We start from the raw sequence: 27,620 nt of genomic DNA on the forward strand, positions 1-27,620 counted from the left end.
CTCTATCTTCGTTCTCAATCGAGTTAGGTTTGTGCAAATGATGCTTCTAAGTCTCCTCTTAAACGCCGATAGGCTTCTTGACCAGAGCCCTCCTAAGACAGGCGTCTCCTCCTGAACGGCTCTTCTACCTCCTCTTCTACTTTCTCTTCGGTGACTCGCAACGTCAACCAAGCCGCAGCCACAGCACAGATGCCGCCAAATCGCAAGACCCACGCTACACTGTCATCGCCTGCTGTGCCTCTAGGCTTCTGTAGTAGCTTGAACATTACCGCACTGACAAGTGTGGCGATGACCTGGGGAGCTGCGATGGCCACATTGTGAATTCCTAGCACCACACCAGCCGAGTCTGCCCCTGATCCGTCATCTTCACCAGATGCGATGAGCTGAGACTCGCGGTCGCGCGGGCGGATGATGCCACGTCGAATAGCATCTCTTTTCGAAATCTCGGAAGCGATGATAGCAAATGGAGCCCAGCTCGTCACGCACCAAGGAATGCCAATAGCGCCAACGAGCATTGTTGCCCCCCACGTGCTGCGAACAACGAAGGTAAGTAGCATGAGTATGGCGAACACAATGTGTGAAAGGAACCAAGCCCGACGGAGGGTGAGCGATTGGACTTGCAGCATCTCCAAGGATTTGTACATCTTCTCTTGAAAAGTTTTTGGGGTTCCCTTGGATGTGTGACTGAGTGCAAAATAGCCGGAACCTCCCATAGAATGCGGAGTCGCTGGTGTCATGGGCGTGGCGGGCGTCACTGGACGGTCGGGCTCTGGAGCTTGATAGGTGGGAGGAATGACGAATGGTAGGACGACGGAGGCGAGGAAAGTGGTGACGGCGAAGATGAGTAGTGCCCTGGTGCCGATTCTTGTAGCGTCCTCCCAGACGCGATCAATCTCGTCGTCCGTCATATGCGGATTCTTCTCAAAGAAAGGGTCGGCGTAGATTTCACCAACGTAGGTTGTAATGTAGAAAAGGAATGGAAACCATCCAATCCAGGCGAAGAACTGCACCTCACACACGCGTTTGATCTGAGGAGGCAATCTCCTGACTGAGCGTGCGAGGCTCTTGAAGAAAGCAATCACGCCGTCCTGTTGCTCGGCTGGTGTGGAATCGAATTGGGGGTCACGTTCGGGGCAAGATGCGCAACTGATACCAACCGTAAGGGCCATGATGAAAGAGGCGATGGCGCAGAGAACCTTGAACTGAGTGCCGCCGAGCCACGGGAGATGTTCTGGGAGCTTGATGTAGCCTGCTAGGTAGCCCAAGATGTTTCCGAGACCTGCCGAGCGCATCAACCAGGCATTGGCGGATTCCTGTTGATGAGTGGGGGCGACGTCGACAATGTATGCACGGACACCAGCTTGGACTAGACATGTATGAGTGACACGGCTCCAAAGCATGGGCATGGTGGAAGCACTTACTGACGTTGATAGCGAAATCCAGCACGTACACAAAGAGGACAGCGAAGAGCATGATGCAAGTCCTCACGCCACTTGACTCTGGATCAGCGCCGAAAACGCCCAGGAAGCCTCCAATGATTTCTTTTGCCCACGCCAGAACCATGAGGGACACAATAGTTGCTGCGGCGCCGCCAATAATAAAAGGCCTCCTTTTCCCCCAACGCAGGCGGCAGTTGTCGCTCTTGATACCGACGTACGGTTGGACTAGTACACCTGACAAGGGGCCGGCGATCCATACTAGAGCGAGCATGGACTTGCTGAGTCCAAGGGACAGAAGATATGGCTGGACATTCAAGTCAGGCTAATTCGCAGCAGCCATGTGATAGCTTCACTTACCGAACCATTCGACGTCTCTACTGACCATCCTATTTGCAGGCCCAGTCCGCCAAAGGTGAGCAGGAACAGAAACCAGCTGCTTTTCGTCTCCTCGACATGATGCTCGCCCATCCAGTCGTCATCGCTGAGAGGGGAAAGCACCTCCTTCAAGAGCGGATCGACTTCGGAAGACATGCGCGGTTCGGTTATGAATTCGACGTGCGGGCGCCCGTCTACGTTGGGCCGTCCGTCTGAGGTGGTCCGCCCGTCCGAGAGCTCTGTGCGGCCAAAGGAGACGAGTTTCGGCCGTGGTCGTGATCGTGAAGCCGTGTCGAGCTTCAGCGGGTCTCGAGGGGAAGGGGGGCCAGGCGGAGCGGGGGAGGCAGCTGGAGGTGAAGGCGAGCCGGCGCCATGCGGACGCGAGGACGACGACATGCTGGCGGTCGCTGCGCTGGGCGGAGAGTGGTCTGGTGTATGGCTTTTGCGCAGGCAACGTGGACGGCCCTGGTGGTGGCTTACCCGATGTCAGGGCCCGCAGCAGACGTGATTGGCAGGCGCAACGCTTTGTGAGTGGGTGGGGAATATATGGTGAAGGAGCAAAGATATGTGGAGAGAAGCAAGTGCATTCAACAGACGGAAAAGACTAATAAGTGTGGCGGGAGGAGCAAATGCTGCTAGCCATGCTGCTACCTAAGCGGTGCTGCCAATGGGGGCCGCAGTGTTATGACGGTGGTACTAGCGAGACACCCGTTTCCCAGTTCTCGAGAGGAGGAAGAGCAGAAAGGAACTTTGTCATACTGCGGGGGGGACGTCGCAGGCTATAAGCGAGGCGGTGTAGGTCAGGTGGGCTAGTAGGCGGCCGCCATGGCTCCGGGGAGTAGTAGTAGTAGTCGTAGTCGTAGTCGTAGTAGTAGTAGTTGGAGAGTGTGATTCTGGGGAGAGGGCATGCAGGAGGATTGTGCGGTGACGTCGTGGTGCAGCCATGGGATGGCGACCTGTGGCCTAGGCTCGAAGAAGCGCGTCTGGTGCCAAGCCCAAGCATCCACCTGGACGTTGCAGATGCCTGTGATGCGAGAGAGAGAGAGAAAGAGAGAGTGAGTGAGGGAGTAAGTGAGTCGAGTATCTACATCTGCATCGCCCATCTCCAAGTCAGGAGTGCTGCCCGTTCTGCCCTCGTTCACCCCCCTCCCCCCTTACAGGCGCGCGTGGCCTTGACCGCAAGACCGCGCCCTCGTCGCCTGCCTGCGCCTACGCCGACATCTCGTGAAACGTTGCCTTGCGTCCCTCGTCGCACCGGACATCGAGCAGCCACCTTTCACCTGCACATGCTGCTGCGCTCTTCATAACATACCACGATAGCTGCTCATGACAGCAGCTTCTTGACTTCGCCATGGTGTCAGCGGTAGCATGGGCGGTCCTTGCCCAGGTACTCAGTATGTATGCACCCTTCAACACCTGAGGCCCTTGAAAGCCCCCTGCACTTTGTTTGATATCAGAAAGACAATTACTAACACTTCTTGTCTTCGCAGAGCGAGATGCAGTCGACGCAGACCCGGACGGTCAGTACCCCCTCGCTTCTCCGCCCACTATAGCCACCCTCTCTAATGCGCCGCAACAGAGGAGCCCGAGGCAGGACAGAAGGAGATATTCACATCATGGGCCTTGTCCATCCTCATCATGTTGCTTATAATAGCCCTGTTCACAAGCTACATACTGCATACGCGTAAGATCCAAGCTGTCCACGAGACCGTCTTGTCCATCTTTGCCGGTACGTTGAAAAGCCCAGCCCGCCCGGATTGCATGTGCACTGCACCTTGGCCATGGCGTCGACGCTTCGAGGGTAGTCTGCATAATAGAAGCTCGATACACACGTCCCATGTTCCCTCAGCGGTCCCGCGGTGGGGTAAACCTGACAATGACCCCGACCTCCTCTCGTAATGGAATCGCACTACCGAACCTCACTAACGCCTTTTAGGTATGGTTGTTGGTCTCATACTACGATTGACAGCCGTGGCATCGGTACGAGACGCGGTGAGCTTCGACTACCAGATGTTCTTCAACCTACTACTACCCCCCATCATTCTCTCCGCAGGCTATCAACTACACCAAGGGAACTTCTTCCGACACATTGGCACCATTCTTACCTTTGCCTTTGCCGGAACCTTCATCTCAGCCCTGGTTCTCGGTCTCATCCTATTCTTGTGGACCAGAATACCCCTCGATGGCTTCAAGATCAACTTTGTCGAAGCCATGTCAGTTGGTGCGACGCTCTCGGCCACCGATCCAGTCACAATCCTGGCCATCTTCGACACGTACAAGGTGGAGCCAAAGCTGTATACCCTCATCTTTGGCGAGTCCATCCTCAACGACGCAGTTGCCATTGTCTTGTTTGAGACGGCGCAAAAGTACAAGGATGGCGCCGAGTCGCTGGGCATTGTTAGTCTATTCGAAGCCTTTGGCATCTTCTTTGGCGTCTTCTTCGGAAGCCTGTTCATCGGTGTCATGGTGGGCATCGGCGTTTCACTCATGCTCAAATTCACCTATGTGAGGCGCTTTCCGAAGACAGAGACATGTCTCATCATTCTCACCGCATACTTGACATACTTTCTCTCCAATGCCATTCACATGTCGGGTAAGGAACTTCGACCGCACTTGGACGACATGTGCTAATCTTTTCAACAGGTATCGTATCACTGCTCTTTTGCGGCATCTGCCTAAAGCACTATGCCTACCACAACATGTCTCGACGCACCCAGTTGTCCACCAAGTTCGTGTTCCAGGTCACTGCGCAATTGTCTGAGAACTTCATCTTCATATACCTCGGACTCTCCCTATTCACAGACGACAAACTTGACTACAAGCCCCTGTTCATTCTGATTACAGTGGCGGGGATTTGTGCAGCTCGATGGTGCGCCGTCTTTCCCCTGTCCAAGATCATCAACGCCGTGACGAGGTATCGCCAGAAGCGGCGTGGAGAAGAACTGGTGGAGGAGATTCCTTACGCGCACCAGGCCATGATCTACTGGGCGGGTTTACGAGGTGCTGTGGGCGTTGCGCTTGCCGCAGGCCTCACAGGCAACAACGGCGATACCCTTCGCGCTACCGTCCTCGTCGTAGTGGTCTTGACTGTTATCATCTTCGGTGGAACTACAGCGCGCATGTTGGAGATTCTAGGCATCCGCACCGGCGTAGTAGAAGAAATCGACAGCGACGACGAGTTTGACATTGAAGTCATCAACGGCGGCACCTACACACGACACAAAGGCCAAGCCGTTGGCCACACGCCGCAACCCAGTCAAAATGGGTTCAATCTGAACAACGTAAACGGGCCACCTAGTACTTATACCAGTGGCTCATTCAACCGGAACAGTCCACCTACGCGCCCCAACGGCCTGGCTACGCACAGGAATTCCAGCCGTCAACGGCGACTCGATGGCGCAGATCAAGGCCTTCTCAGTCCTGCCGACAGCGTTTCGGGCGATGAGGACGACAATGATCTGGACTTGCCGCCTAGCGCACGCCGCTCACCAAACCGCAACCCGTCGCCCTTGGGCCTAGCAGCAGACGCTTCTCCCTATCCGACGTCGGGTAATAGACCAGGAGAATCTGGCGCAGCCGAAGGTTCAAGCAGGATGGCGACGGCGACAGGTGCTGTGAAGCAGCTGTTCAATGAAATCAGTCTTGATCCAGCGAATGCGTTCAAGCAGATTGATGATGGGTTTTTGAAGCCGCATCTATTGCTAGATTCTGGAAAGGGTCCAGGGCCAAATAATGTCTGAAAGTAGGGTTGGGATGAGAGCGACAACATAGCATTCGCGGCGTTTAAGAGTATTTAGGATATCACATTGCTGTTTCTTGGTTCTACAAGATCGGAAACCTGGCTCAATGATAAGCCACGGTCCTTGGCGTTATTGGTGTATACAATTTGTAGCATTACAGCTAGAGGAATGATCAGGATCATAACCAAACTCAACCTGCACTTAGCAGCGCCGTGTAGCATTGTGAGATGATGCGAGTGGTGCAATGAAAGTCCACCGCACTCTCGTATGTCCTCCGATCTGCGCTTGTGGCGGACGTTTTACGGCTGATCATAAATTATGGTACTACAAGGGTCTATAGAGTACTATGGGTATACTACCCGTTCAGGAACGGACGCTTGACAGTGAAACTGGTCAACGACAAAAGGTCAGCTTTTTATGTTATATACGCCCACATAGAGATTCCATACAACTTAAGACTCTCCATAACTCGTCAGGCTATAAAATATGGTGCGATGCTCAGTTGCATCAAAATATGCTCGAGTTAGGGCCTTTCCCTTCTAGGAAGTGACAAGGGACTAGTGCCCGTCACGAGCCACCTTTTAATCTATCCACAATTCAAACCTCAAACCACCGCACATCCTTCATCCACTCACAAACCATATCCTATAGAAGGCTGTCATGGACCCCCGAGGACCCGCCCAGAGTCGTGCATTTCCCTGGAGAGCCTCATATCAGAGCCGTGGTGCACCAAATACCGAAAGATATGGTTATATGCCGTAGCTATCTGGCAACAGGTGTTCTTTGGTACGAGCAAATCTAGACACTGCCAAATCTGAGGCAGACGGCACATTGATCGAACATATGCGAGGTTGTACGGATGACGAGTCAGAAGGACCTACCTGAACGCTGAACGCGCGGCGTATCCACGCATCTTCTTGACAGCATGCAAGTACCAGCACCCATCATGCCCAGTGACCACCTCTATCCGTCTTCCAGAAGCCTGCCTTGTTTGCTCATACCACCTGGAAGGATCTATCGCCCAGTATCTTGCATCGGAAACGAGGCTTGGGTCAGGCTGGCGACCAGGTTCACAGTACGCCCACGCTCCGACATGCGGATTGGCTTAAGGATAAATGCACGACTAAAGAGCCTCCAGGATCAGCGTTAATCAATGTCGACTATCATGTGTACATTGGAATCTTCCGACTACGCTCCTTCGGCCAGTGTAATCCGGGTCGAGCTCAGGTACCTGCTTGGTACCGCGACGGAAGCCTGTCACACTCTTATTAAGGGCTGATAGATCGATATTGCAGAAGCATGCAAGCATGTTTTCTGTTACATTCGCGTCGATCACTAATGCAGCAATGAGCTATCCAATAGGTCAGTACGGCATTACACACGACCACGACCACACCACTCAGTGAAGTTTCTTAGCATATCAACCTACATCTCGGGCAAAGACTCTACTTAGCTACATTCAGAACTAAGATCAGCAAATTGATGGACAGTGGACTCTGAGGTGGCGTGAACAATGATGAACAACGCACACCACACTGCCTCAGCCGCCATGGGGCCCACCCACCACACGATCTCGTGGCCGGGTCGCACAATATGCCAGATTCCATGTCCGCCAATCAAATCGCCTATGAGCAAGTCTTATATTCCCCAGCGTGGATATCGCGGGGTAAAGCACCCGGAAAGTGAGCCCCCCGCAACCGCAGGGCGTCTCATGTAAACATTCATCTATTTACCCTGGACACATTTTCCCTCAGACGACACGCCACCGAAGGTAAACAACGAGTAAGTGCAACTGACGAGACTGGGTCCAGTCGTTTGAAGCACGGATATAGGGCACATCGGGAGTCATGTCAAGAACAAAACAGCACCGTGGACATGGTAACCATATCCTTTGGACTACTGTAATAAACACCTCTTGACCGAACCTGGCAATTTTCCGCAGTAACGCCACCTTGATAATTAACTTTCTCACAGTTCGCTATCCTCGCGTCATTTGACTGTGAGCCCGCGATAGTACGGACCCATACTAACGTTATTGGACCTTCATCTAAGCCTCATCTCTCAGGCGCTCAACTGCACAGACCCAAGACAACAACCATACCCGCACTTTACGGGCCTGCTTCCTGATGGTCTGGTACCTCCACTCAAGGATAGCGCCCAGGCATTTGCCATAGGACAAGATTGCCTCCCAATATCAATATAAGAGGCTCTCCGCCCCCCCACAGCATTTGGCATCGACACCACCAGCAACTCGTTCACTTCTAGTCGTCGTCAACATGAAGGGTCTTTTCTCTGCCACTTTGGCTTCGGCCATCACTGGCGCTTTCGCGCTTCCGTCTCCCACGGAGAACGGTCCCATCACTGCTCGCGCCAAGGCCGCAGCATGTGCTACTCCTGTCACCATTTCTGGCAATCCTTTTGCATCCCGCACCATCTATGCCAACAAGTTCTACTCCTCTGAGGTCGTCTCGGCGGCTGCCGCTATGACTGATACCGCTCTTGCTGCATCGGCCCGCAAGGTTGCTGACATCGGAACCTTTATGTGGATGTAAGTGCTGGATTTAGGTACCTTAACGACTCGTTTCTAATCTAGTTTGTAGCGATACCCGTGAGAAGATCTCCATTGTTGAGGACACCATCAAGGACGTCGGCTGCAACCAGATCGCCGCCTTGGTCATCTACGACCTGCCCGGCCGTGACTGCGCTGCTAAGGCCTCCAACGGTGAGCTTGCTGTTGGTGAGATCAACATTTACAAGACAGAGTATATCGACCGTAAGTAGACACGAACCGGGAAGCTTCATTTACCATGCTAACTTCCTCGTCAGCCATTGTTGCCATCTTCAAGAAGTACCCCAACACGGCCATTGCTCTGGTCATCGAGCCCGATTCGCTTCCCAACTTGGTTACCAACGCCAAGCTCCAGACCTGCCAGGACTCTGCCTCTGGCTATCGTGAGGGTGTTGCATATGCTCTCAAGCAGCTCAACTTGCCCAACATCGCCATGTACATCGATGCTGGTCACGGTGGCTGGCTCGGCTGGAACGACAACCTCAGTAAGTCTCTTTTTCACAGTACATTACAAGTTCCATGCTAATGAATATCGCAGAGCCTGGTGCCAAGGAGCTCGCCACCGTCTACAAGAACGCCGGCAGCCCCAAGTCCGTCCACGGTGTCGCCACCAACGTCGCTGGCTGGAACGCTTGGGACCTCAGCCCCGGTGAGTTCTCCAAGGCCACCGACGCGCAGTGGAACAAGGCACAAAACGAGAAGCAATACGTCACGCTCTTCTCGCCCGAGCTCAAGAGTGCCGGTATGCCCAGCCAGGCTATTGTCGACACTGGCCGCAACGGCGTCACAGGTCTGCGCAAGGAGTGGGGCAACTGGTGCAACATCAACGGTGCTGGCTTCGGTGTGCGTCCCACGTCCGACACTGGCTCTTCGCTCGTCGATTCCTTCGTCTGGGTCAAGCCCGGTGGTGAGTCTGATGGGACTTCGGACAGCTCTGCCAACCGTTATGATTCTTTCTGCGGTAAGGAGGAGAGCTTCAAGCCCTCTCCTCAGGCTGGGCAGTGGAACCAGGCCTACTTTGAGATGCTGGTCAAGAACGCTAAGCCTGCTTTGTAAGAGCTTGATAATACAAGTAGCAACTGGCTTTTTGGTCGTCTGTTGATGAGAGGCTTCCTTGTATATAGATCATGACTGGGGACGATGGTTGGTGGACGATGCTGTGAGACGGACGTGTGTACGAGCAAAAGCTATCGCTAGATATCTTCGCTTCGCTGTCAATATGTTACCTTCATTTCAAAATAAGAACTCTCGTTTGCCTATCTGTATCTTTGCCCCTACTCATTCAATGCACCACATCTCATCCCGACAGTAGGCCTTCAAGGGACTCCAAGTAACTAGAGAGTATATTTAACTTGTTGTTGTATTTGATGAATGTGCCACAAGGCATGAGATGGAGAGCTGTTAGTTTATGATATCGAGGGAGTAAGCACTTTTCAAGGGTCTTGGATATGATAGTAGCTTTACACTCAACATGCAGTTTAGAGCATCGACTTTGTTATCTAGACGATAACTATAACTTGACTGAAATTGCTGGAGAACTTGAGGAGGAAATGCAAAGGAGTGGTGATATAGAAGACGAGAGCGGTTACGAATAATTGGAGAGTAACGATGAAAAAAAGAGGAGGAAGATGAAGACACTATGGGTGGTCTTAAAAAGACTGTGAAATACAAGATACTCTATTGAGGCTCAGTGATACTATCCTTCCGAACAGAAGTTGAAGCCTATTGTAGGCGAATTAGCTAATAACAGTTGATTCAATCACCCGGCGGTATGCTCTGCTATACATAAAGCAGTCAAAATAAATATAAGAATGCGCTCTGAGCAAAGATGTGTACCCCAAGCCGTATTGCGGTGAGTGAGCGTTGATCGGGCGCGGACGGACCGTTGCGCGTAGAGATTTTAGATTGGCCAAGAGGCACCCCCGAAGAAGTCCCGCTATGTCGCAGCTTCCTGTTCGCTCAAACCAGATCCATCCACAACCCCATTAGCGATACCCTTTCCGCACATCTAGTTCTGCTTCCGTGACCGCTTCCATAGTCACGATGCAGGCTATCCGACAGCCGCTGCGCTCAGCGCTTTCAAAAGCCACGACCAGGCAGTATGCGACCGGTTCGTCGCAGTATGCCGAGACCATCAAGAATCTCCGCATCAACGGCGAGACCAAGGTGCTTTTCCAGGGCTTCACTGGAAAGCAGGGAACGTGAGTGGCTGCGCTACGCCTTGCAATTGCTGTTCGGTGCTAATTGAGGTACAGCTTCCACGCACAGCAGGCCATCGAGTACGGTATGCGCCCAACCGAACCGCTCTTTATATATTTGACAAGGAGAGGCATTGACGCAAGATTGCAGGCACAAAGGTTGTTGGAGGCACAAACCCCAAGAAGGCTGGCACTGAGCATCTCGGCCTGCCCGTCTTCAAGAACGTAGCGGACGCCATCAGAGAGACTCAAGCTACCGCTACCGCCATTTTCGTCCCGTACGCCTTGTCTACCACGACTCCCTACGAAATACGTAGTCTAACTATACTGTAGGCCACCGGTCGCTGCGGCGAGTATCGAGGAGGCCATCGCTGCGGAGGTGCCTTTGATTGTGACGTAGGTGTGCATATCAATTTTGAGCTACATGGAAGTTAACACTGGGCAGTATCACTGAGGGAATCCCACAACACGGTATGCACCCTACACTGAGAGGAACTAGATGAACATCAACTGACTCGCAGCAGACATGGTTCGCATCACGGATATGCTCAAGACGCAGAACAAGTCTCGCATGGTCGGCCCTAACTGCCCTGGTATCATCGCTCCCGTACGCTCACATCCATACCTACAGACGCATGGATAGATCTAATACTTCTTCAGGGCCAATGCAAGATCGGAATCATGCCCGGCTTCATCCACAAGCGCGGCCGCGTCGGTATCGTCTCCCGTTCCGGAACCCTCACCTACGAGGCCGTAAACCAGACCACCCAAGCCGGTCTTGGCCAGTCGCTTGTCGTTGGTATCGGTGGTGACCCCTTCTCCGGAACCAACTTTATCGACTGCTTGAAGGTCTTCCTGCAAGACGAGGAGACGGACGGTATTATCATGATTGGCGAGATTGGTGGTTCAGCTGAGGAGGATGCTGCGGACTTTTTGAAGGAGTACAACACTGCCAACAAGCCCGTTGTTAGCTTCATTGCTGGTATCTCTGCGCCACCGGGCAGGAGAATGGGTCACGCTGGTGCTATTGTCAGCGGTGGAAAGGGCGATGCCAACTCGAAGATCAATGCCCTTGAGGCTGCTGGTGTCATTGTCGAGCGCTCGCCTGCTAAGCTTGGATCAGCTCTGTACGACCAGTTCGTCAAGCGTGATCTGATATAATTGTGCGATGAGTACCGAGGGGTTTCATTTCCTGGTTCAAGGTTCAGAGCGAGCGTCTGATTTGGGCAGATGGCAGTTGCTGCACGAAAGGATGCTTTGTACCCAATCTCGTCTATTGTACATTTAGTCATTTAGAGCAAAGTACAAGTCTGCATGAAGTCATGTTCGAGCTTGATCGGCTACAACTCTCTTTCGTTTTACATGTTCAGTCTTCACATGCAGGATCTGAACGCTTGAGGATGGTCCAAGCTCCTAGATTTTCCAAACCCAAAAGTTCCCCGCAAACCTCCGAACAGCACAATTCATAGCCGTTCCAGGTAACAGCAACAAATATGTCCAAGACCAAGACCAAGCGCGCTCGTCGCGAGCTCAAACGCGACGGAGACCGCAAAATCATGGCGCACCACCGAAAAGTTGCAAAAGCCGCAGAAACCAAGGCCAAATCCACGCCTGGAACATCCAAGCCCAGTACGGCCAACAAACAAAAGACACAGCAATCTTCAGACGCAAAGGCGCAAACAGCAGCCCCGAAGCCGCCTGTCCAAGCATCCCAGAAACATGCCGTACCCTTCAGCGCATATGCGCAAACCCTGCTCGTCGGCGAAGGAGATTTCAGCTTCACACGTTCGCTAGCGTTGGAGCACGGCTGCGCAAACGTCACGGCTACAAGCTACGATTCGGAAGACGAGGTGCGGGAGAAATACCCTACATTTGAAGAAATACACAAGGAGTTGAGCGAGCTTACGCCGCCTGTTCCCCTGCATTATTCTGTCGACGCTGCGAAATTGTCGGCGTACAAGCATCTGCGGTGTGTGCGGGACGAAGAAGAGGATATAGACGATGCTGAAGAGACGCTTGATGATAATGAGGATGACAATGGTGCAGCAGCAACAGGTGGGCCAGGCTGGGATACAGTGTGCTTCATGTTTCCACACACCGGGGGTTTAAGTACAGATGTGAACAGGCAGGTTCGCGCGAACCAAGCCCTACTCGTCTCCTTCTTCAAATCGTGTCTTGACACTCCCACGCCAGCAAAGCGCCTTCGCATCCTACAATCTCAGAATAATAAAGTCACACCGAAGGGGAGGCCGTTCCTGCGCATGGGCGGCCGTATCATCGTCACGCTCTTCGAGGGCGAGCCGTATACGCTTTGGAATATCCGCGATCTTGCGCGCCATGCTGGACTCAAGGTCGTGGAGAGCTGGAAGTTTGATTGGACACAATATCCTGGGTACCACCATGTCAGGACGCTGGGCGCCATGGAGAGTGGATGGAAGGGTGAAGATAGGGACGCTCGCATGTATGTGTTCGAAAAGATACCGCTAGTAGCCGATAGCGACGAGGAGAAGGAGATGCAAAAGCAGGCCCGGAACAGTAGGGGCGGCCCCTTGCCCTCGCAGAAGAAGGGGTGGGCGGCCAAGCTGGCGAGAGGAGAGAACGGCAGTGATGAGGACTGAATATAAGGGTGCCTATACCCTTCCCGGCAGAACGTATATGCCGATTGCAAGTGGAGAGAGTCTCGAAGCTATCCAGGTGCGCTATGTCACAGTCCACACCAACCAATCCAGGACACCACTACGCCGGGGATGTCATACCAAACGCCTCGCTATGCCATACAAGGACCCGCAAAAAACCAAAACCAAAAGAGGAGAGGACCTCACATAACATACACCTTCCTAACCTCATTGTCCCTCCACTTCTCTCCAACAACTCCACTAATCGGATCCCTGATCCACCCCTTCTCTGTTCCCACCTTCTCGTTGTACACCCGTAACCGCTCGCTTCCATATATCCGTCCGTTCGGCAACACAACTGGATCGTTCTCGACAATACTCTTGGTGTGATGCGCGTACGGTACGTTCCGGGCTAGTTCGTTAAGCTCGGTGCTGCAGATGGGGCAGACGGTCGTGCTGGATGACGAGGCGTTGGCGGATGAGGATGTATAGGCGGAGTGGCAGGCGGGTGTTTTCAGGGCGGAAAGACCGGCGCTGAGGGCGATGTGGAGGAGTGGGCGGGGCGGGAGGGAGTAAAGAGTGTGGTGTGTGGAAAGGAAGAGGGTCGCTAAATGGGTCCAGCGGGCGGGCGAGTAGAGTGACTTGAAAAGTTAGCAGTGATAGCGACAATATGGAAAAAAGGTAGAAGGCATACCGCATAAGGTTCCACTTCATCCCACGGCCTGTAAGCCAGCAGTCCCGCCGCCCGTCCCAGCAACTCAAAGTCCCCGCTGGTACTCAAGTACTTCTTCGCATGTGCCCTAGCCTCCACCAACTTGGTCTCCCCACCACCACCTACACTGACTCCGTTCATCCCGTCTTCCGTATCCATTCCATCCATGCCACTCATACCCGCCTCATGCCCCTGCCGCACCAACTCAATGTACTGCTGCAACCTCAACTCAAACTCTAGCATACTGCTCCCCTTCTTCAACTCTTTACTATGCTCCTTACACCACTCGAGCGCCAACCCCGTATTCATACCCTCCCTCAGACTCCTCTCAACCTTATGACACGCCACAAAAGCATCCACATCCACCAGCTCTGCTATGCCCTTGCTCTGCGCCAGATGCGCCGCAGACTCCGAGTATCCCTCGCGTAGTAGGTAGTCGACTAGTAGGCGCGACAGCCGCGTCCGGCTCCACTCATCGTACTTGACGTCGACTAAGCTCTGCACTTCATAAAGGTCCTGTAGATGCCGTAGCCGCGCCTTGGCAGACCGATGGATTCTCTGCTCCTCTTCGTGCAGACCCTCTAGTTTCCGCTTCAGGCCTTGCATCTTGCTGATCATGGAGTCTAGGCTATCCAAGGTAGCGTTTGGTGCGGCTGTCTTGGAGGCGGATTTGGTGGTGGCGGTTAGGGAGGATGTGAGCGCTGTAGACGAGTGCTCGATGACGCGTTGGGCATTTTTGAAGTTGCGCCGGGAGAGCTCGTAGGGCATGCGGAGGAGGGGTTGGTCCTGGATTGAAGCGTCAGCATAGGCCTTTTTCATGTGAATGGGAGCGTAGCTCATCATACGAGGAGGAGGTGCGACTCTGCGTTGAGCTTCGTGCTGGTGAGTTCCGCCATGGCGGCAGAGTGTAGGATTAGCAAACGACCAGGTAGATTTGGAGCTTTTGGAGCCTAAACAGCGACGGTCTTCAAACTGTGCGAGAGTCAGGAAGAATAATGACCTGAGAAATACGTCTGTGAGGGTTGAAGTGGAAGCTCATGATCGGACCTCAAGCTTGCGGGGTGTCGGTCGTCACAGCTCATAGCTCACCCTCCGGCACGTGCCAAAAAGCTTCTTTGTTGAACAACCACATTATCTAAAATACACTGACTATTTTGTATTGTTCACCGGTTCAAGCTTCTATGTGATATCATTTTTGGTCATAAGCCAAATCTATAACTCCTCTAAAACCCAATGCATCATGACACAAAATCCATATGCCTCCTACCTATGCAGAAAGACACTGAAGCAGGTCGCGTGGAGCTGCCAGCCTACTGCAGAGGTATCCTGAACCCTGCTCTAAGGCCTTTTATTTTTTGCTGTGGATTCACGTCCCGCAGCTCGGGGGAATGCATGAAAATTGCGGAAACACCTTTTCAACCCACGCTTAAAGGGCACCAGTCGACGACATCTTCTTTCGGAGATGGTCCTTGTACTCGCCAATGCTGCCGTCCCATCGTCGAACAGTCTTGTGTTCGCACACCATGATATCCTTCGCGATCTTGTCGAGCAATCTGTCAAGAGTTAGCAAACAAATCAAGAAGCATCAGAGAAGGTGAATATACCGGAAGTCGTGAGACACGACAACGACACCACCGCTGAAAGCGTTGATAGCATCTGCCAAACTATCGATAGTGGGAATATCCAGACCGTTAGTAGGCTCATCGAGAAGCAACATGTTGGGGCCCTCGATGGCCAACAGAGCGAAAACAATTCGGCTCTTCTGTCCATCGGACAGGGTTGCCATCTTCGAAGTTTGGCCCTCACCAGTCAAGCCGTAACGACCGAGCTGCTGGCGCCAGTACTGGTAGTCTTGGCTAACATGTGAGAACTTGTCACGGACGAAGTCAAGAGCGGACTTGGTGAGGTCGAGTTGTTCAGCGGAGTGCTGGCTGTACACACCGAGCTTCAAGTGGGTGTGTCGGGAGACGATACCAGATGTGGGGCTGAGCTTGCCAGTAAAGATGTTGAGTAATGTCGACTTGCCAACACCATTGGGACCGACAAGTGCTGTTCGAGAGTCCATATCAACACCGAAGTCCAAGTTCTCGTACAGGTTATCCTTCTTATCGCCAGAGTAGGAAAAGGTAACGTCGTCGAGCGACAGAACCGGCGGCGGCAGCTTCTCGACATCGGCGAAACGGAATGTGAAGACACGATCACCGACGACAGGCTCGATCAAGCCATCCGCCTCCATCTTGTCCAAAATCTTCTGGCGAGACTTGGCCTGCCTGACCAAATTGGCATAGGTACCAGCAGAAGCGATGAACTTCTTGATGTGCTTGATCTCGTCTTGCTGCTTCTCATAGGCCTTCATTTGGTTGACTTCCTGCTCGGTGCGAGTCTTGTGGTAGGTGTCGTAGTTACCTCCGTAGTACATGAGTTTCTTCATGCGCATATCGAGCATGTTTGTGCAGACACCATTCAAGAAATCCATGGAATGGGAAACAAGGATAAGGGTGCGATCCCACTTCTTCATGTACTCCTCTAACCACACACAGGCTTCCAAATCCAAATGGGCAGTCGGGTCATCGAGCAACAGCAGAGCAGGCTTGACGAACAGAGCCTTACCGAGCGCGACACGCATACGCCATCCACCGGACATGTCCTTGGTCTTTTTGTTGATGGTGACCTTGTTGAAACCGAGACCGGTCAAAATGAGGGAAGCGCGGGTGTGGAAGGTGGAGGGATCCATGCTCTCTTGACGCTGTGAACGTGTTAGTCTGGGTATGACATAGTGCTTCGGCGGGTACATACCTCGTAGATGTCGTCGAGCAGGGGGCTCTCAGGCCCATCCTTCTCAAGAATGTCTTCTGCCAGCTTCTCCAGACGAGCCAGCTCGTTTTCGGCCTCGCGGACGACCCACTCCAAGGCACCCAACTCGGTCTTGGGCGCACCCTGGTTCAGCAGGTAGATGTCGATGTGCTCTGGGAAGGGAAACTCGCGGGCGTCGATGGCCTTGAGCAGCGTCGTCTTTCCGCAGCCGTTCTCACCCAGCAATCCATATCGTCGACCGTAGTTGATCTCGATGGTGGCATCGTTGAAGAGGACCTTGCCGTGAAACACGAGCGAAGAGGAGATGATCTTGACGTCGCGGGACTGCGCGAGCGAGGCAAGCACACCGGTTGTGACGCGGTCGGACAAACCGTGCTTGTCTTCCTGCATGGTGAGCTTCTTCACCTCCTCGTTGAGTTCGAGATCCTCGTCGCCATCGCCATTGACGGAGGAGGCTGACGAGGCAGTTTTGGAGTTTGCCTTGGACGAGAGCTTGGAGGTGGCCGTCTTCTTGGGCTTCGCGTCGGGGTCAGCGGCGCGCTTGGCCTGACGGGCAGCTTTTGAGGCGGAGACCATGGTGTTGTAGTGGTGTAATAAGAGGGACTCGAGGGGGTGGAGGGAAAATGGAGGAAATTTTAATGTTGGATCAACGTCAGTCTTTGACCCCGCTAAGCCCACTTCTTATCGATACCACGCAAAGTCCGCGTTCAGAGGTCGTCTAGTCAGGTAGGCGCAGCACTCGAGTCGGTGAACGAGTGGAGCGTCGGGTACAATGGGCTAGGAGCGGTGCTGAGAAGGAGAAAGAATAATCAGCAAAAGAAAAGTTGGGGTCGGACAAACAACAATGAATGCGACCCTGTATGCCCAATTTTCCTCCGGCGGTGGCGACCGCTGCGCCCGGCCAATCAGGGCCCACCCACTCATCATCGGGCAGTAAGCCAGCGGGCTGACAGCTGCTTCAAGTGTAGACAGAGAACATCACTGAGATTTATATTCTATAAATACAACGTTGACATGATAGGACGAGTATGTAGTTGGCCATCTGTCGCAACAGAATAACCAAGGCCTACATCTCGACAAGTGCCATATCTTAGCGAAGTGAATGCGAAGCGCGTAAAAGACGGAAGAAACCCGAGTAACGTGACCTTTGGAATATATTGAGTTTGTTTGAGATCAAGATTCGTGTTCCATCCATGTTACACGTCCCTCGAGATCTAGCATCGAGGGGCTACATTTTGCACATAGGATGAACACCATCTCCACGGAAGTGTCATGAGTAGTTTAGTTCGTTGGTGTTATCTACGACTTCCTCAACAATCTTGGAAAACGATAACACACTAGGCTAGATACCGGTACCATCACCTCGAATTTTACTCCTCGCTTCCCCTCCAGCATCGCTTCTCCTTGGTATCCTAGCGGACTCTGTGCTGCTTCTTGCACTACCCAAGTCCTTTCCCTCCTCAATGCCTTCCCTCTCATCAACCCTTTTCCTCAGTCTTCTCCGTAACTTTTCCAACACTTCCGCCTCTTCTTTATTCAAGCTCAAGTCTTCCGGCAAGATCACCTCGGCACCGTTGATCTCTATCGTCTCTCCTTCTTGATTATATCTTTGCTCCTCTTCAGTCTCCTTCCTTTCCAGCCCACCCCTCGCATCTGACACTGTTTCCTCATCCTCCCTTCTAGCTCGCCTTATATCTAACGGAGTCCACCAGTACACTGGAAACTGCCTTTGAATGTTGTTGATCACCAACCCCACAATCAACATCAGCGTCGTTCCCCACATCACAAGGGCTACATAATACCATCCCATGGTAGTTATGGCAGGTTCGGTTGCGGCTAAGACAGCAGACGCGCCGCCTGGAGGATGTACAGTGCCAGTGAGGAGCATGACAGCCGAGGCGCAGCCGCAGGATACGGCGCCTGCGATCCATTTTATGGATTCGTAATCTGAGCGCAGTTGAAAGAGCTTTGAAATTCCAACGCCAATGAGCGCAGAGAATGTATGGCCCAACAGAGCGTTGCGTGGTTGGCCCAGCGGGGAACGAATAGAATTATACTCGAGTATAGCAGATGCACCCTGGCCTAGTCGTCAGCAACCACGAACATGCACAAACCTCAAGAAGACTTACAAACGAAGCGATCAACGCTGGCGGGTAATGTCGCTGTATACTCTCCGTGTTGTTGAACACGGCCGATATCACCGCCAACCCACAAAACGCGCCCAGTAAAGACCAAAAAGCCCCCAGTACATTCCCAACATCTTGATGGCTTGCCTTTCTATATCCCAGAAATCTCGAGATCGGTCTCGGAAGTTTGTGCAGTGGTGACGGAGGAATAACGCGGTTGAGGTATCGATCCACATCCAAATCCCACGCCCGACTTCTTTCCAGGAAACTCATAACGACTGATAGACAGACGTACAGCAGAGCTGCAATCTATCGCTCTACAACAAAAGGGATGACCCGCCATCTATAAAGAAAGCACCATGGTTCCAAACTCGGAACGGACCCACAGCTGCAACGGGTGGAACGGCGACATGGCTGCGCCATTATTCAGCCCTTAGCTACAATTCCATCCTCCCATGGTCACGGTAATCATTATTTCCTACACAAAGCTTGTGCACCATGACCGTTCAAACCAAACGTGTCGCGCATGTACCCCAAGCCGGTGACGAACCTGAGTAAAATTCACACGCAACAAGCTCTGCTTTACGTAAAATTACGTACGAACAACTTACTGCCAAAGAGCTTCTCCTCGGGACCCCCGTTGGGCATATATATAAAAAATGTAGGAGCACCGGAGATGGCTGAGTAGCACGGTTCCTGTAATATTACAGCTACAGCGTTAGCTCGTAGATTTGTACGGGTTGTGCAAGTACTACGTCGATTGTGGGACAGCATGGGTATGTCAGCCGGCAAGTTGCGGAACAATGGGCGATGAGCCAGGCCTGGACTAGAGCATCTTGTGCAACGTGTAAATTTCTGCTTGAGAATATACATGCCGAATTCTCAGTTGTGTGTAGAGGAGTCTATAACGCGCGTGAGCTATAGTGAGGTTCTTGCAGATCCGGAGTAGTGACTTCACGATCTACGTCATGCACTCAGCTAGCCGGGAGCCGCATCAAAGCTTACTTGACCAACAAAGCTTGAAGATTTTATGATGTGAATACTATTACATATAGAGGTAACTAACTATTCTGTCTCTATGTGTATCTATGTCATGGAAAATAGACTGCTCTTCCTTTTAATCCCCATGATAAGTGCCTCCTAGGCGCCAATGGTGAGAAGGAACCGCCATGCGTCAAGCTAAAGCCTGTAATGGGGTATAAGTGTCCCACCGTGTGAACTCCGTAATCGTGTAATCCATAATGTACATTATTCGTGTAAGCATGCCGATACATTCTCGCGTCTAGGTACCACGGAACAAGAACTGCAAGTCTTCAGGACTCAGGCGGTCCATAGCGACCTTGTCGTTGTTGACGGTACCAGCAATCATAGCTGCCTTCTTCTCTTGCAGTGCGACCATACGAGACTCGACGCTGTCTTCAATACAGAGGCGAGTGATGACGCAAGGTCGCCTCTGACCGATACGATGGCAACGATCAGCGGACTGCCACTCGGCAGCAGGGTTCCACCATCTAAAGATGCGTCAGTAAAAGGTCCCCAAGTTTGGCAGAACTACACTTACGGGTCAACGATGAATACCCTAGAGGCTTCTGTGAGGTTGAGAGCGACACCGCCAGCCTTGAGGGACACCAAAAAGACTTCGACATCCGGATTCGTCATGAAGTGGTCAATGCTCTTCTGTCGCTGAGCAGGCGTCATGCTACCATCCAACATGACCGTATTAAAACCAGCACGACGAAGACGCCACTCAATGAGCTGTAGCATCGAGGTGAACTGGCTGAACACGATCGACTTTAGCGTCTGTTTCTTGCTGCGTAGCTTGTACAGGTCGTAAATCAGCATCTCAATCTTTGTTGAAGATGTCCAGTTCTCCATCTTGATGCGGTTTATGATCGAAGTCTTCTTAACCGAATCCTCGTCCTGCTCAAGCTCAGGTTGCTCGAAATCAATGGAGAGGGCAATGTGGCAGCGAGGACAGTCCGCTTCGGTTCCAGACGCCTCGCACGTATCCATGAAGTCCTTGATACATGACCGGCAGAACTCGTGGCGGCAGTGAGAGCGTACTGCGTCTTCGGCAGGCTCGTCGCAGATGTTGCAAACGAAGACATTTCCGGCACCTTCCGCAGCGTTCTTCTTTAGAAGCAAATCTGGGTGATTGGCAACTTGACGCATCTGCATAATCAAACCGAAAATGTTGGCGTAGTTGTTGAGCATGACACCCTGGGCAACGTAAGTGTCGAACTTGCGAGACGAGTTTGACATGATTGAAGTGGAGAAATCGCGCTCCACTTCACTGAAGAATTCATTGTGAATGATGATGTCCTTCATCGGAAGTTCCATGGAGTTCGTATAATCGCGCTTCATACGGCGTAACATGATACGAGCTGTGATCATGTGTAGCTTCGTCAGAGCTTCTTCGCGAAGTTCTGGGTCGTCGCCAGTGATTGGATTGAGCAACTCCGCGTTGAATATAGAGATGTGCTCGGAGGCACCATGATTGCAGGCGATGCACATGTGATCATCGTCAGTAGCCCAGTGCAACTTCTCGCAGTCGCAGGAACGACAGAAGTAGTCTGCGAACGGCCGAACCTCTAGAAAACGGAGGAGCGAGAAGAACTCTCCAATTCGGTTCTGGACCGGTGTGCCAGATAAGCACCACTTGTAGTTACCAGTGAGAGCGAAACAAGCCTTGGCTACACCTGTGTTGCGTGACTTTATGCTGTGTGCTTCGTCAAGGATCAGGCGGTGGTAGTGAATGGCGTGAAGCGGCGAGGCTTCCTTGATGATATCATCACCGCGGGACCAGCCTTTGGTTTCTTTGCGATGCAGTGACTCCAGGCTGTTGTACGAGACCATGATGACGTCGTAGCTCTTCAGCTCCTTGCTAGACATTTTCTTGCACTTCGTATTCGTACCGTGATACACCAAGACCTTGAGCTTGTTGTCTGTGTATTCGCGAATCTCATTCGACCACTGCATCAGAGCCACTGGTGGAACACACACAAGCGTAGGTTGTTTTGCAGGATAGTCGGACATGATAAGCGACACAGCCTGGATCGTCTTGCCCATGCCCATCTCATCTCCAAGAAGTCCCCCTTTGTAATGGGTCTGCTCTTGGCGAACCATCCAGCTGAGACCTTCGAGCTGGAAAGGCTTCAGTCGTCGGCTGATGGAATTTGGCTGCTCAGCCCTCTGAACCTCAAGGATGGGGATCTTCTGGAGAGTTTCCCACATCGTGCGCAACTTCGGGTGCTGTTGCTCCGCTCGCTCGCGGTTCATAGCGCGCTTTCGCTCCCACTTGTCCTCGATATGTGCAAACCTTTCACGGCGGCGCGCACCTTCTCGCTGTTCGGCATCTGTGAGCTTCTTCTTGCTTCGTGCTACCTTGGTACGCTTTGACGTAACCTTCTTGAGGCGCGCGCTCGCGACCATGAGGGGCTCATCTTCGCTATCACTTGCGATTGGAGTGTCGAGGTCGTCGTGCAAGGACTCTACATCGCCTGCAACGTCTGGTCGGAATTCTCCACCATCTGACTCGTCGTCATTCAAGAAATCGGCCTCGGTAAAGCGAGCCTTTTTGGCGCTCGAACGGGCAGAGCGACTACGACTGCGCAGAGAACCTTCCACTTGGGCCTTGCCCTTGCCCTTGTAGGTCGGCGGCAGCATGAGTTCGTCGATCAGCGAACCCCCATCGTCGTCAGTGAAGGCCTCTTCCACCTTGGCTTTACCCTTGCCCTTTCCTGTGTAGGGTGCGGCTCTCCTCTTCGAAGACACCACGATTATATCTTCGTCATCGTCTTCCACCTTCTGGCGCTTGCTTTGACGCGCATCCGCCTCTTCGTCCTCCAACTGCATTTGTAGGGCGATCTCCGCGTCCATATCAATTGTCTCGTCCTCTGTTTCCGAGTCCAGTACGGTGTTGCGCGATCGCTTGAGGGCGGAGGTTGTGCTCAAGGACGTAGTTGCAGCCTTACTTAGACCGGTACCGGCGGGCATCTTGCCATGGCGAACAGAGGTAGCCGGCGTAGTCGAAATACTCGTTCCCGGTGTCTCGTAGTCTGAGTTTTCAAGAGAGGGAGAGCCATTCGAGCTTCCCTGCTCTGCTTGTTGCCGAATCATTATGGAGGACTTCCCACGAGTGGAAAGTGCTTTCTTGGATTTGGTGGCGGGTATGGAAACCTCCTTCATCACCCGTCGAACGAGCGCAGATTGAACGGAGGGTTTCACTTCGACCGTGTCGTTCTCGTTATCAGACGAGTCGGGGACGAAAGTTCGAGAGGAGCGAGTACGCTTCTGGTTGTGGCGAATGTCGGCCATGATGGGCGAATCCACTACGGGAGCTGCGACCGAGTTAGCACTGAGAAGCCGATTACGCCAAGCACCGATGAAGGTGAATGAATTGACGAGTCTACCTACTGGTCACCGGCGCTGGGGATGTTGCTGAAGCGACCGCACTGGTGAGAGCTGATTTGCGGGTTCGCCGTGGCGCCATTATTGAGGACCGGTCGCCAGGCAAATAGGTAGAGACGGTTATGGTAGAGAGGGAAGGAAATAAGAAAAGAAACGCGACTTGACAAACCCAAAGGAGGATGAAAGGATAACAAGGCGCACTACAAACGCTTGTCGATCGATGGAGGGGATCGATCTACCCCTGGCCTTGGGCGTGCCGAGCAATAGCTCGCGTCGAATGGGTCGCGCGCTCACGCCTCCGGTGGCGATATCAGCGAAACTCTTCGAACACTTGCAAAGCAAGGAAAGCAGACTGGTCTCCTTGTGGCCAATTTAGCTGCAGCATGTGAGGAGCATCAACAAATTCAGCCAGGCTCGCGTAACGGTGTGGAGAAAGCACGACGCGTCTCTAGGCAGCAGACCGCGAGGGCACGTGACCTCTTTAACAGGCGCAGTGGGGGTTGCAGCCCTGATAGACCACGATCTTTCCATCTACATTTCTTCAAAAAAAGAAAACCCCCCCAAATTGCTAATATAAAGTCTATGCGAGATCGCCTTTGCCTATACTACCTAGATCTCTAACAACCTTTTAAGACGACGCTTACTAGGCAAACGCTAAGCAGCTCTCGCATATAGCTACTTACCTCCCCTATGACCTCTCTGAACGGGCATAGACCTGCGCACGTCCAGAGACGTGTTGTTCGGGGGTAGTGTATACATTTTCTTTCCGGCGGTCTGTGCCAACGTGAAACACACAATCTGCTATGGTGGTAAGAACGGTGTTATGCGTTGCGGAAAAGCCATCGATTGCAAAAGCAATTGCAAACCACTTGGGAGATCAAGTGACTACTGTGAGCACACACGCGTACAATCCGCCAGTCGAGCTAATGGACGTGCAGCATAACATACAAGGCAATCCGTATGTGAAGAACTACGAATTCGAATACACATTTCCACAATGGGGTCATTGCAGTGTCACGATGACCTCTGTGTTAGGCCACCTCCTCAGCCATGAGTTTGAGCCGCGATACAAGAGCTGGACGTCATGCGACCCATCTGCGCTTTTTGACGCTCGCATCGAGGTTTTTGTTGGCAGCAACAGAAAGTCTATCGCGGACAACATCAAGCGACACGCTCGCCGTGCCGATGTGCTCTATATCTGGACCGACTGCGACCGCGAAGGTGAGCATATAGGTACCGAGATTCGGTCGGTGGCAGCACAAATTAACCAGGCACTGGGTCGCGCTGGCGGCACAGTAAGAGCACATTTCTCCAACATTGAAAGAGCGCATATCATTCACGCCGCACATCATCCCACCGATCTCGACGAAACGCAAGCCGACGCAGTAGCTTCTCGTATCGAGCTCGATCTTCGCGTGGGCGCAAGCTTCACCCGACACCTCACTCTCAGTCTTCGTCCTGTACTCCAGCGAGGCAATCTGTCAGAAGCCTCTCAATTAATCAGCTACGGGAGCTGTCAGTTTCCTACGCTTGGCTTCATCGTCGAGCGCTACTTGTGCGTTCAGAGATTTATCCCGGAACCATTCTGGAGCATCAAACTGATGCATCGAAAAGCCGGAATAAAGGTGAACTTTGTTTGGGCTCGTAAACATCTCTTCGACAGATTGACAGTTGTTATTCTCTATGAGGGGTGTCTCACATTGCAGAATGCTCAGGTCAAAAAGATCAAAACCACGCCAACGAGCAAGTGGAAACCCTTGCCGTTGACTACTCTAGAGCTTCAGAAGTGCGGTAGCAGATTCTTAGGAATGGACAGTCAAAAGGTTCTACAGCTTGCAGAAAAGCTATATCAAAAAGGTTGGATTAGCTATCCTCGAACCGAGACAGATCAGTTCGATCAGGGTATGGACCTTCGCGGTCTTGTCCAGAAGCAGGCACAGGGCGGCCGCTGGGCTGATTATGCAACGGCGCTGGTCGAAGGAGGCTTTTTGTGGCCCCGTAGCGGACGTAATAATGATAAGGCCCACCCGCCTATCCACCCGGTTAATTTTGTTAATCCAACTACGCCCTCAAACGAAGAGCAGCGTGTCCATGAGTTCGTTGTCCGGCGCTTTCTGGCATGCTGCAGTAAAGACGCCAAGGGGTCAAAGACCAACATTAGTATTCTCTATGGACCGGAAACATTCAATGCGTCTGGACTTGTAATAGTAGAGCGCAACTATCTCGATGTCTATGTTTACGATCGGTGGGGCAACCTAGAACTTCCCCCGTTCGTCGAAGGCGAGGTCTTCGAGCCGACCGAAGCCATTCTCAGTGAAGGTATGACGTCACCACCTGGATATCTAACTGAACCGGACCTGCTTGCACTAATGAACGCGAACGGTATCGGCACTGATGCTACAATGGCCGACCATATTGTTACAATTATAGACCGGCAATATGTTGAAGCCAGGGCTCAGCCAAGACAGGCGCGGCATGGAAATGACGAAGAAGAGTTCGAGGAGTTGCCAGCACAATCGAGAGTTGGAACTGGTCGTGAAGGTAGAACTGCAGTAGCCCATCGTCGTGGCGGCAGGAATAGCGGTGCTGGTCGCGGTGGCGCTATAACAGGTGTTCGGGAGTTCATACCCACGACGCTAGGAGTCGCTTTGGTTGAAGGCCACGAGAATATAGGTTTTGAGACTAAATTGACGAAGCCTTTTTTACGCAAGGAGGTAAGATAACGTCTTTACTCAATCTCCATCACGGGCTGCTAATAGCAGGCATAGATGGAGCTGAAGATGAACGCCATATGCAATGGGCAAATGACAAAGGCTCAGGTCGTGACTGAAACCATCGAGCAGTATCGAGGGGTCTATGCTCGCATACAGCAACATCCGGACGCCCTTCGTACGGTGAGGACTAAGTCTCAACGTACCTACTTCTCCGCTAATGTGATTGTAGGCTGTTCGAAAGTATGTTTTCGGTGGAGTGAACTGAGGATTGTCTATCTCACCATCGTACCCTGCCAGTTGCCGCGCATCTCAACCTACCATAGCGAGCTGTTGTGAGGTTCGAGCACAGCCAGGATCCACGCTGTGTGATTGATAGTATACTCGTTGATCTTGTATCAAGCGTGGACAAACGGTATCAACGATAAGGTCCTAGTAGACCATGAGACATAAATCCCTCGGCAAATCCATAAATCGAAACAAGCTCTGACCCGAGGGGCCGCAAAGACTTGGATAGGCAATTCCTTGTGCGCGTGAAAGAGACATGTTCAATGGGAAGGTTTGCCTCTACCTAGGGAAGGTGTAGTCTGTTAGCGCCGTGGTTTCGTTCTTTGGTTATCAACTGAAGCAGATGCAAGAATGCTTGCAAACATGCGAAAATGTGAGCACTCCTTCGCAAATGATAGATAGTAAGCTGTTAATTGGAGAGCGGTTGAAAAGAAGGTCCTTTTTAATGCCCAGGCTTCAGGACTGTCGCTTGAGCTATCACCAGCTTGTAGATGTAATTTTAGAGCGGAGATTTTTGTGACATTTTGCAGCTTCTGATAGCTTCGCTGCTCTCAGAGTTTGATGCGGTTTCGTGGTGATAGTGGCATAACGCTTCTATGCAGTAGTTGGAGGTATTCATTTCCGAATGATATGTAGTTTACTGAGGAGTATTGAAAGCAAAATGCAGCAAAAACACCCCATCTTATCATTTCCACTTTTGCCGTATATTCTCGAAGAGTAATGGTTTCGAATGTTCCAAAGAGTAAATATCGCGTCGAGACCTGTTGCGTCAGGTAATGCACGGACCTCCGCGCGGCCACAGGTCTCAAACGGCAAGACATGACGGTCCATCAGGCACCTCATCCAACCTCAACAGTGCCGCCATCCGCAATCGCACCACCATACCTCCCGATACCGTCATTCACTCCTAGAACCCTTCTTGGACCTCGAGCTCCCGGACAAGCCATCTGCCGAACTTGCGACCGAAGCGCCGGCGCTGATAAGCTACCCGCCCCCGGCAGTACCGAACCGCCAACTCGTCCACCATGGTGAAGCCCGTTGTTTCTGCTATGAATGCGTGGACATGGTATGATCCAGATCAAACAGATACAGCGAGCGAAGCTGACGGAGATGTAGCATTGTCCTGTCCCTGTTCGCCATCGTCATTCTCTCCGTCATCGGATCGCTCTTCAAGGGAAACAATAACGGGGTGATGGGCTCAGACGAAGATCCCAAGGACGGCGCCGCAGTCGCTGGTGCAGTCTTTGGAGCTGTTTTCATATACATTGTATGTGCAATACTGCCGGACAACGCTCAAGGGACTTTCGCTAACCTTTCGACAGGGTTTCTTCGTCTTTTGCGGACTACAAGCCTTCCTGCACCTGCGCGAAAGCCGCCGCGGGGCGATCAGCCTATCATGATTATCAACGTTGTAAATCATGCAGTTCGAGTATAATATATAGAGGGGGCCCTTTTTGGAACATTCGGTCGCACAGCCCAGCCTTCGCGGGGTTGGTACGTTCGCCAAGGCAGAAGAGCAGAATCACCTACATACTATAGCATATGGCGTTTTGGGCACGAATTGATCGATTTAGGCGTGGTAGAAGTGTGTTGAATTCAGCGCATTATACGCTATTTGTCTAG

At 52.3% G+C, this 27,620-nt stretch overlaps 11 protein-coding genes across 11 annotated transcripts; 6 read left to right on the top strand and 5 right to left on the bottom strand.

Annotated features, from left to right (window-relative positions):
* Window positions 1–92: 92 nt before the first annotated feature.
* Window positions 93–2,210, bottom strand: K460DRAFT_401236 (uncharacterized protein; the record flags this gene model as incomplete). The annotated part of the gene is made up of 3 exons (XM_040936404.1): window positions 93–1,366; window positions 1,422–1,743; window positions 1,797–2,210. 3 exons carry the CDS (start codon window positions 2,208–2,210, stop codon window positions 93–95), a joined length of 2,010 nt encoding a protein of 669 aa, XP_040793774.1.
* Window positions 2,211–2,846: 636 nt separating this feature from the next.
* K460DRAFT_361978 (sodium/hydrogen exchanger) lies at window positions 2,847–5,817 on the top strand. The gene is made up of 5 exons (XM_040932555.1): window positions 2,847–3,208; window positions 3,305–3,334; window positions 3,394–3,543; window positions 3,751–4,407; window positions 4,458–5,817. The coding sequence occupies exons 1-5, from the start codon at window positions 3,166–3,168 to the stop codon at window positions 5,552–5,554; spliced, it is 1,977 nt and encodes a 658-aa protein (XP_040793775.1). The 5' UTR covers window positions 2,847–3,165; the 3' UTR covers window positions 5,555–5,817.
* Window positions 5,818–7,830: 2,013 nt separating this feature from the next.
* Window positions 7,831–9,179, top strand: K460DRAFT_274330 (glycoside hydrolase family 6 protein; the record flags this gene model as incomplete). Its single annotated transcript, XM_040927949.1, has 4 exons — window positions 7,831–8,102; window positions 8,155–8,327; window positions 8,381–8,608; window positions 8,662–9,179. The coding sequence occupies 4 exons, from the start codon at window positions 7,831–7,833 to the stop codon at window positions 9,177–9,179; spliced, it is 1,191 nt and encodes a 396-aa protein (XP_040793776.1).
* Window positions 9,180–10,109: 930 nt separating this feature from the next.
* On the top strand, window positions 10,110–11,638 carry K460DRAFT_361983 (succinyl-CoA ligase-like protein subunit alpha). Its single transcript, XM_040932556.1, has 7 exons — window positions 10,110–10,324; window positions 10,379–10,407; window positions 10,473–10,599; window positions 10,655–10,717; window positions 10,767–10,792; window positions 10,846–10,928; window positions 10,982–11,638. The coding sequence occupies exons 1-7, from the start codon at window positions 10,167–10,169 to the stop codon at window positions 11,480–11,482; spliced, it is 987 nt and encodes a 328-aa protein (XP_040793777.1). The 5' UTR covers window positions 10,110–10,166; the 3' UTR covers window positions 11,483–11,638.
* A 140-nt stretch (window positions 11,639–11,778) lies between these two features.
* On the top strand, window positions 11,779–12,939 carry K460DRAFT_328999 (uncharacterized protein; the record flags this gene model as incomplete). The annotated part of the gene is made up of 1 exon (XM_040930726.1): window positions 11,779–12,939. The coding sequence occupies exon 1, from the start codon at window positions 11,815–11,817 to the stop codon at window positions 12,937–12,939; it is 1,125 nt and encodes a 374-aa protein (XP_040793778.1). The 5' UTR covers window positions 11,779–11,814.
* Window positions 12,940–13,139: 200 nt separating this feature from the next.
* K460DRAFT_274003 (uncharacterized protein) lies at window positions 13,140–14,544 on the bottom strand (the record flags this gene model as incomplete). The annotated part of the gene is made up of 3 exons (XM_040927924.1): window positions 13,140–13,577; window positions 13,631–14,434; window positions 14,494–14,544. 3 exons carry the CDS (start codon window positions 14,542–14,544, stop codon window positions 13,140–13,142), a joined length of 1,293 nt encoding a protein of 430 aa, XP_040793779.1.
* A 530-nt stretch (window positions 14,545–15,074) lies between these two features.
* Window positions 15,075–17,038, bottom strand: K460DRAFT_272767 (ATP-binding cassette sub-family F member 3; the record flags this gene model as incomplete). Its single annotated transcript, XM_040927828.1, has 3 exons — window positions 15,075–15,201; window positions 15,253–16,394; window positions 16,445–17,038. The coding sequence occupies 3 exons, from the start codon at window positions 17,036–17,038 to the stop codon at window positions 15,075–15,077; spliced, it is 1,863 nt and encodes a 620-aa protein (XP_040793780.1).
* A 772-nt stretch (window positions 17,039–17,810) lies between these two features.
* Window positions 17,811–18,861, bottom strand: K460DRAFT_382702 (uncharacterized protein; the record flags this gene model as incomplete). The annotated part of the gene is made up of 3 exons (XM_040935419.1): window positions 17,811–17,874; window positions 17,946–18,539; window positions 18,592–18,861. The coding sequence occupies 3 exons, from the start codon at window positions 18,859–18,861 to the stop codon at window positions 17,833–17,835; spliced, it is 906 nt and encodes a 301-aa protein (XP_040793781.1). The 3' UTR covers window positions 17,811–17,832.
* A 759-nt stretch (window positions 18,862–19,620) lies between these two features.
* Window positions 19,621–23,374, bottom strand: K460DRAFT_412819 (helicase SWR1). The gene is made up of 3 exons (XM_040937561.1): window positions 23,005–23,374; window positions 20,150–22,928; window positions 19,621–20,099 (listed from the first exon to the last, which is right to left on the bottom strand). Exons 1-3 carry the CDS (start codon window positions 23,078–23,080, stop codon window positions 19,871–19,873), a joined length of 3,084 nt encoding a protein of 1,027 aa, XP_040793782.1. The 5' UTR covers window positions 23,081–23,374; the 3' UTR covers window positions 19,621–19,870.
* A 427-nt stretch (window positions 23,375–23,801) lies between these two features.
* On the top strand, window positions 23,802–25,977 carry K460DRAFT_373279 (DNA topoisomerase III; the record flags this gene model as incomplete). Its single annotated transcript, XM_040934569.1, has 4 exons — window positions 23,802–23,888; window positions 23,937–25,712; window positions 25,767–25,892; window positions 25,942–25,977. The coding sequence occupies 4 exons, from the start codon at window positions 23,802–23,804 to the stop codon at window positions 25,975–25,977; spliced, it is 2,025 nt and encodes a 674-aa protein (XP_040793783.1).
* A 1,045-nt stretch (window positions 25,978–27,022) lies between these two features.
* Window positions 27,023–27,397, top strand: K460DRAFT_271801 (uncharacterized protein; the record flags this gene model as incomplete). The annotated part of the gene is made up of 3 exons (XM_040927758.1): window positions 27,023–27,063; window positions 27,114–27,264; window positions 27,320–27,397. The coding sequence occupies 3 exons, from the start codon at window positions 27,023–27,025 to the stop codon at window positions 27,395–27,397; spliced, it is 270 nt and encodes an 89-aa protein (XP_040793784.1).
* Window positions 27,398–27,620: the final 223 nt, after the last annotated feature.

The sequence above is a fragment of the Cucurbitaria berberidis genome (genome assembly GCF_010015615.1).
Source record: "Cucurbitaria berberidis CBS 394.84 unplaced genomic scaffold K460scaffold_1, whole genome shotgun sequence".
In the NCBI taxonomy this organism is placed as follows: Eukaryota; Fungi; Ascomycota; class Dothideomycetes; order Pleosporales; family Cucurbitariaceae; genus Cucurbitaria; species Cucurbitaria berberidis.

What these genes read in the sequence shown, in the direction of transcription:
- K460DRAFT_361978 (XM_040932555.1), top strand. Translation starts at nt 3,166, where the DNA reads ATGGTGTCAGCGGTAGCATGGGCGGTCCTTGCCCAGGTACTCA. An exon ending in AGTCGACGCAGACCCGGACG is followed by an intron (nt 3,335 to 3,393) that starts GTCAGTACCCCC and finishes GCGCCGCAACAG; the next exon opens with AGGAGCCCGAGGCAGGACAG. An exon ending in CGTCTTGTCCATCTTTGCCG is followed by an intron (nt 3,544 to 3,750) that starts GTACGTTGAAAA and finishes AACGCCTTTTAG; the next exon opens with GTATGGTTGTTGGTCTCATA.
- K460DRAFT_361983 (XM_040932556.1), top strand. Translation starts at nt 10,167, where the DNA reads ATGCAGGCTATCCGACAGCCGCTGCGCTCAGCGCTTTCAAAAGCCACG. An exon ending in ACAGCAGGCCATCGAGTACG is followed by an intron (nt 10,408 to 10,472) that starts GTATGCGCCCAA and finishes GCAAGATTGCAG; the next exon opens with GCACAAAGGTTGTTGGAGGC. An exon ending in GCTACCGCCATTTTCGTCCC is followed by an intron (nt 10,600 to 10,654) that starts GTACGCCTTGTC and finishes ACTATACTGTAG; the next exon opens with GCCACCGGTCGCTGCGGCGA.
- K460DRAFT_412819 (XM_040937561.1), bottom strand. Translation starts at nt 23,080, where the DNA reads ATGGCGCCACGGCGAACCCGCAAATCAGCTCTCACCAGTGCGGTCGCT. An exon ending in ATCCCCAGCGCCGGTGACCA is followed by an intron (nt 22,929 to 23,004) that starts GTAGGTAGACTC and finishes ACTCGGTCGCAG; the next exon opens with CTCCCGTAGTGGATTCGCCC. An exon ending in AGGGTATTCATCGTTGACCC is followed by an intron (nt 20,100 to 20,149) that starts GTAAGTGTAGTT and finishes ACGCATCTTTAG; the next exon opens with ATGGTGGAACCCTGCTGCCG.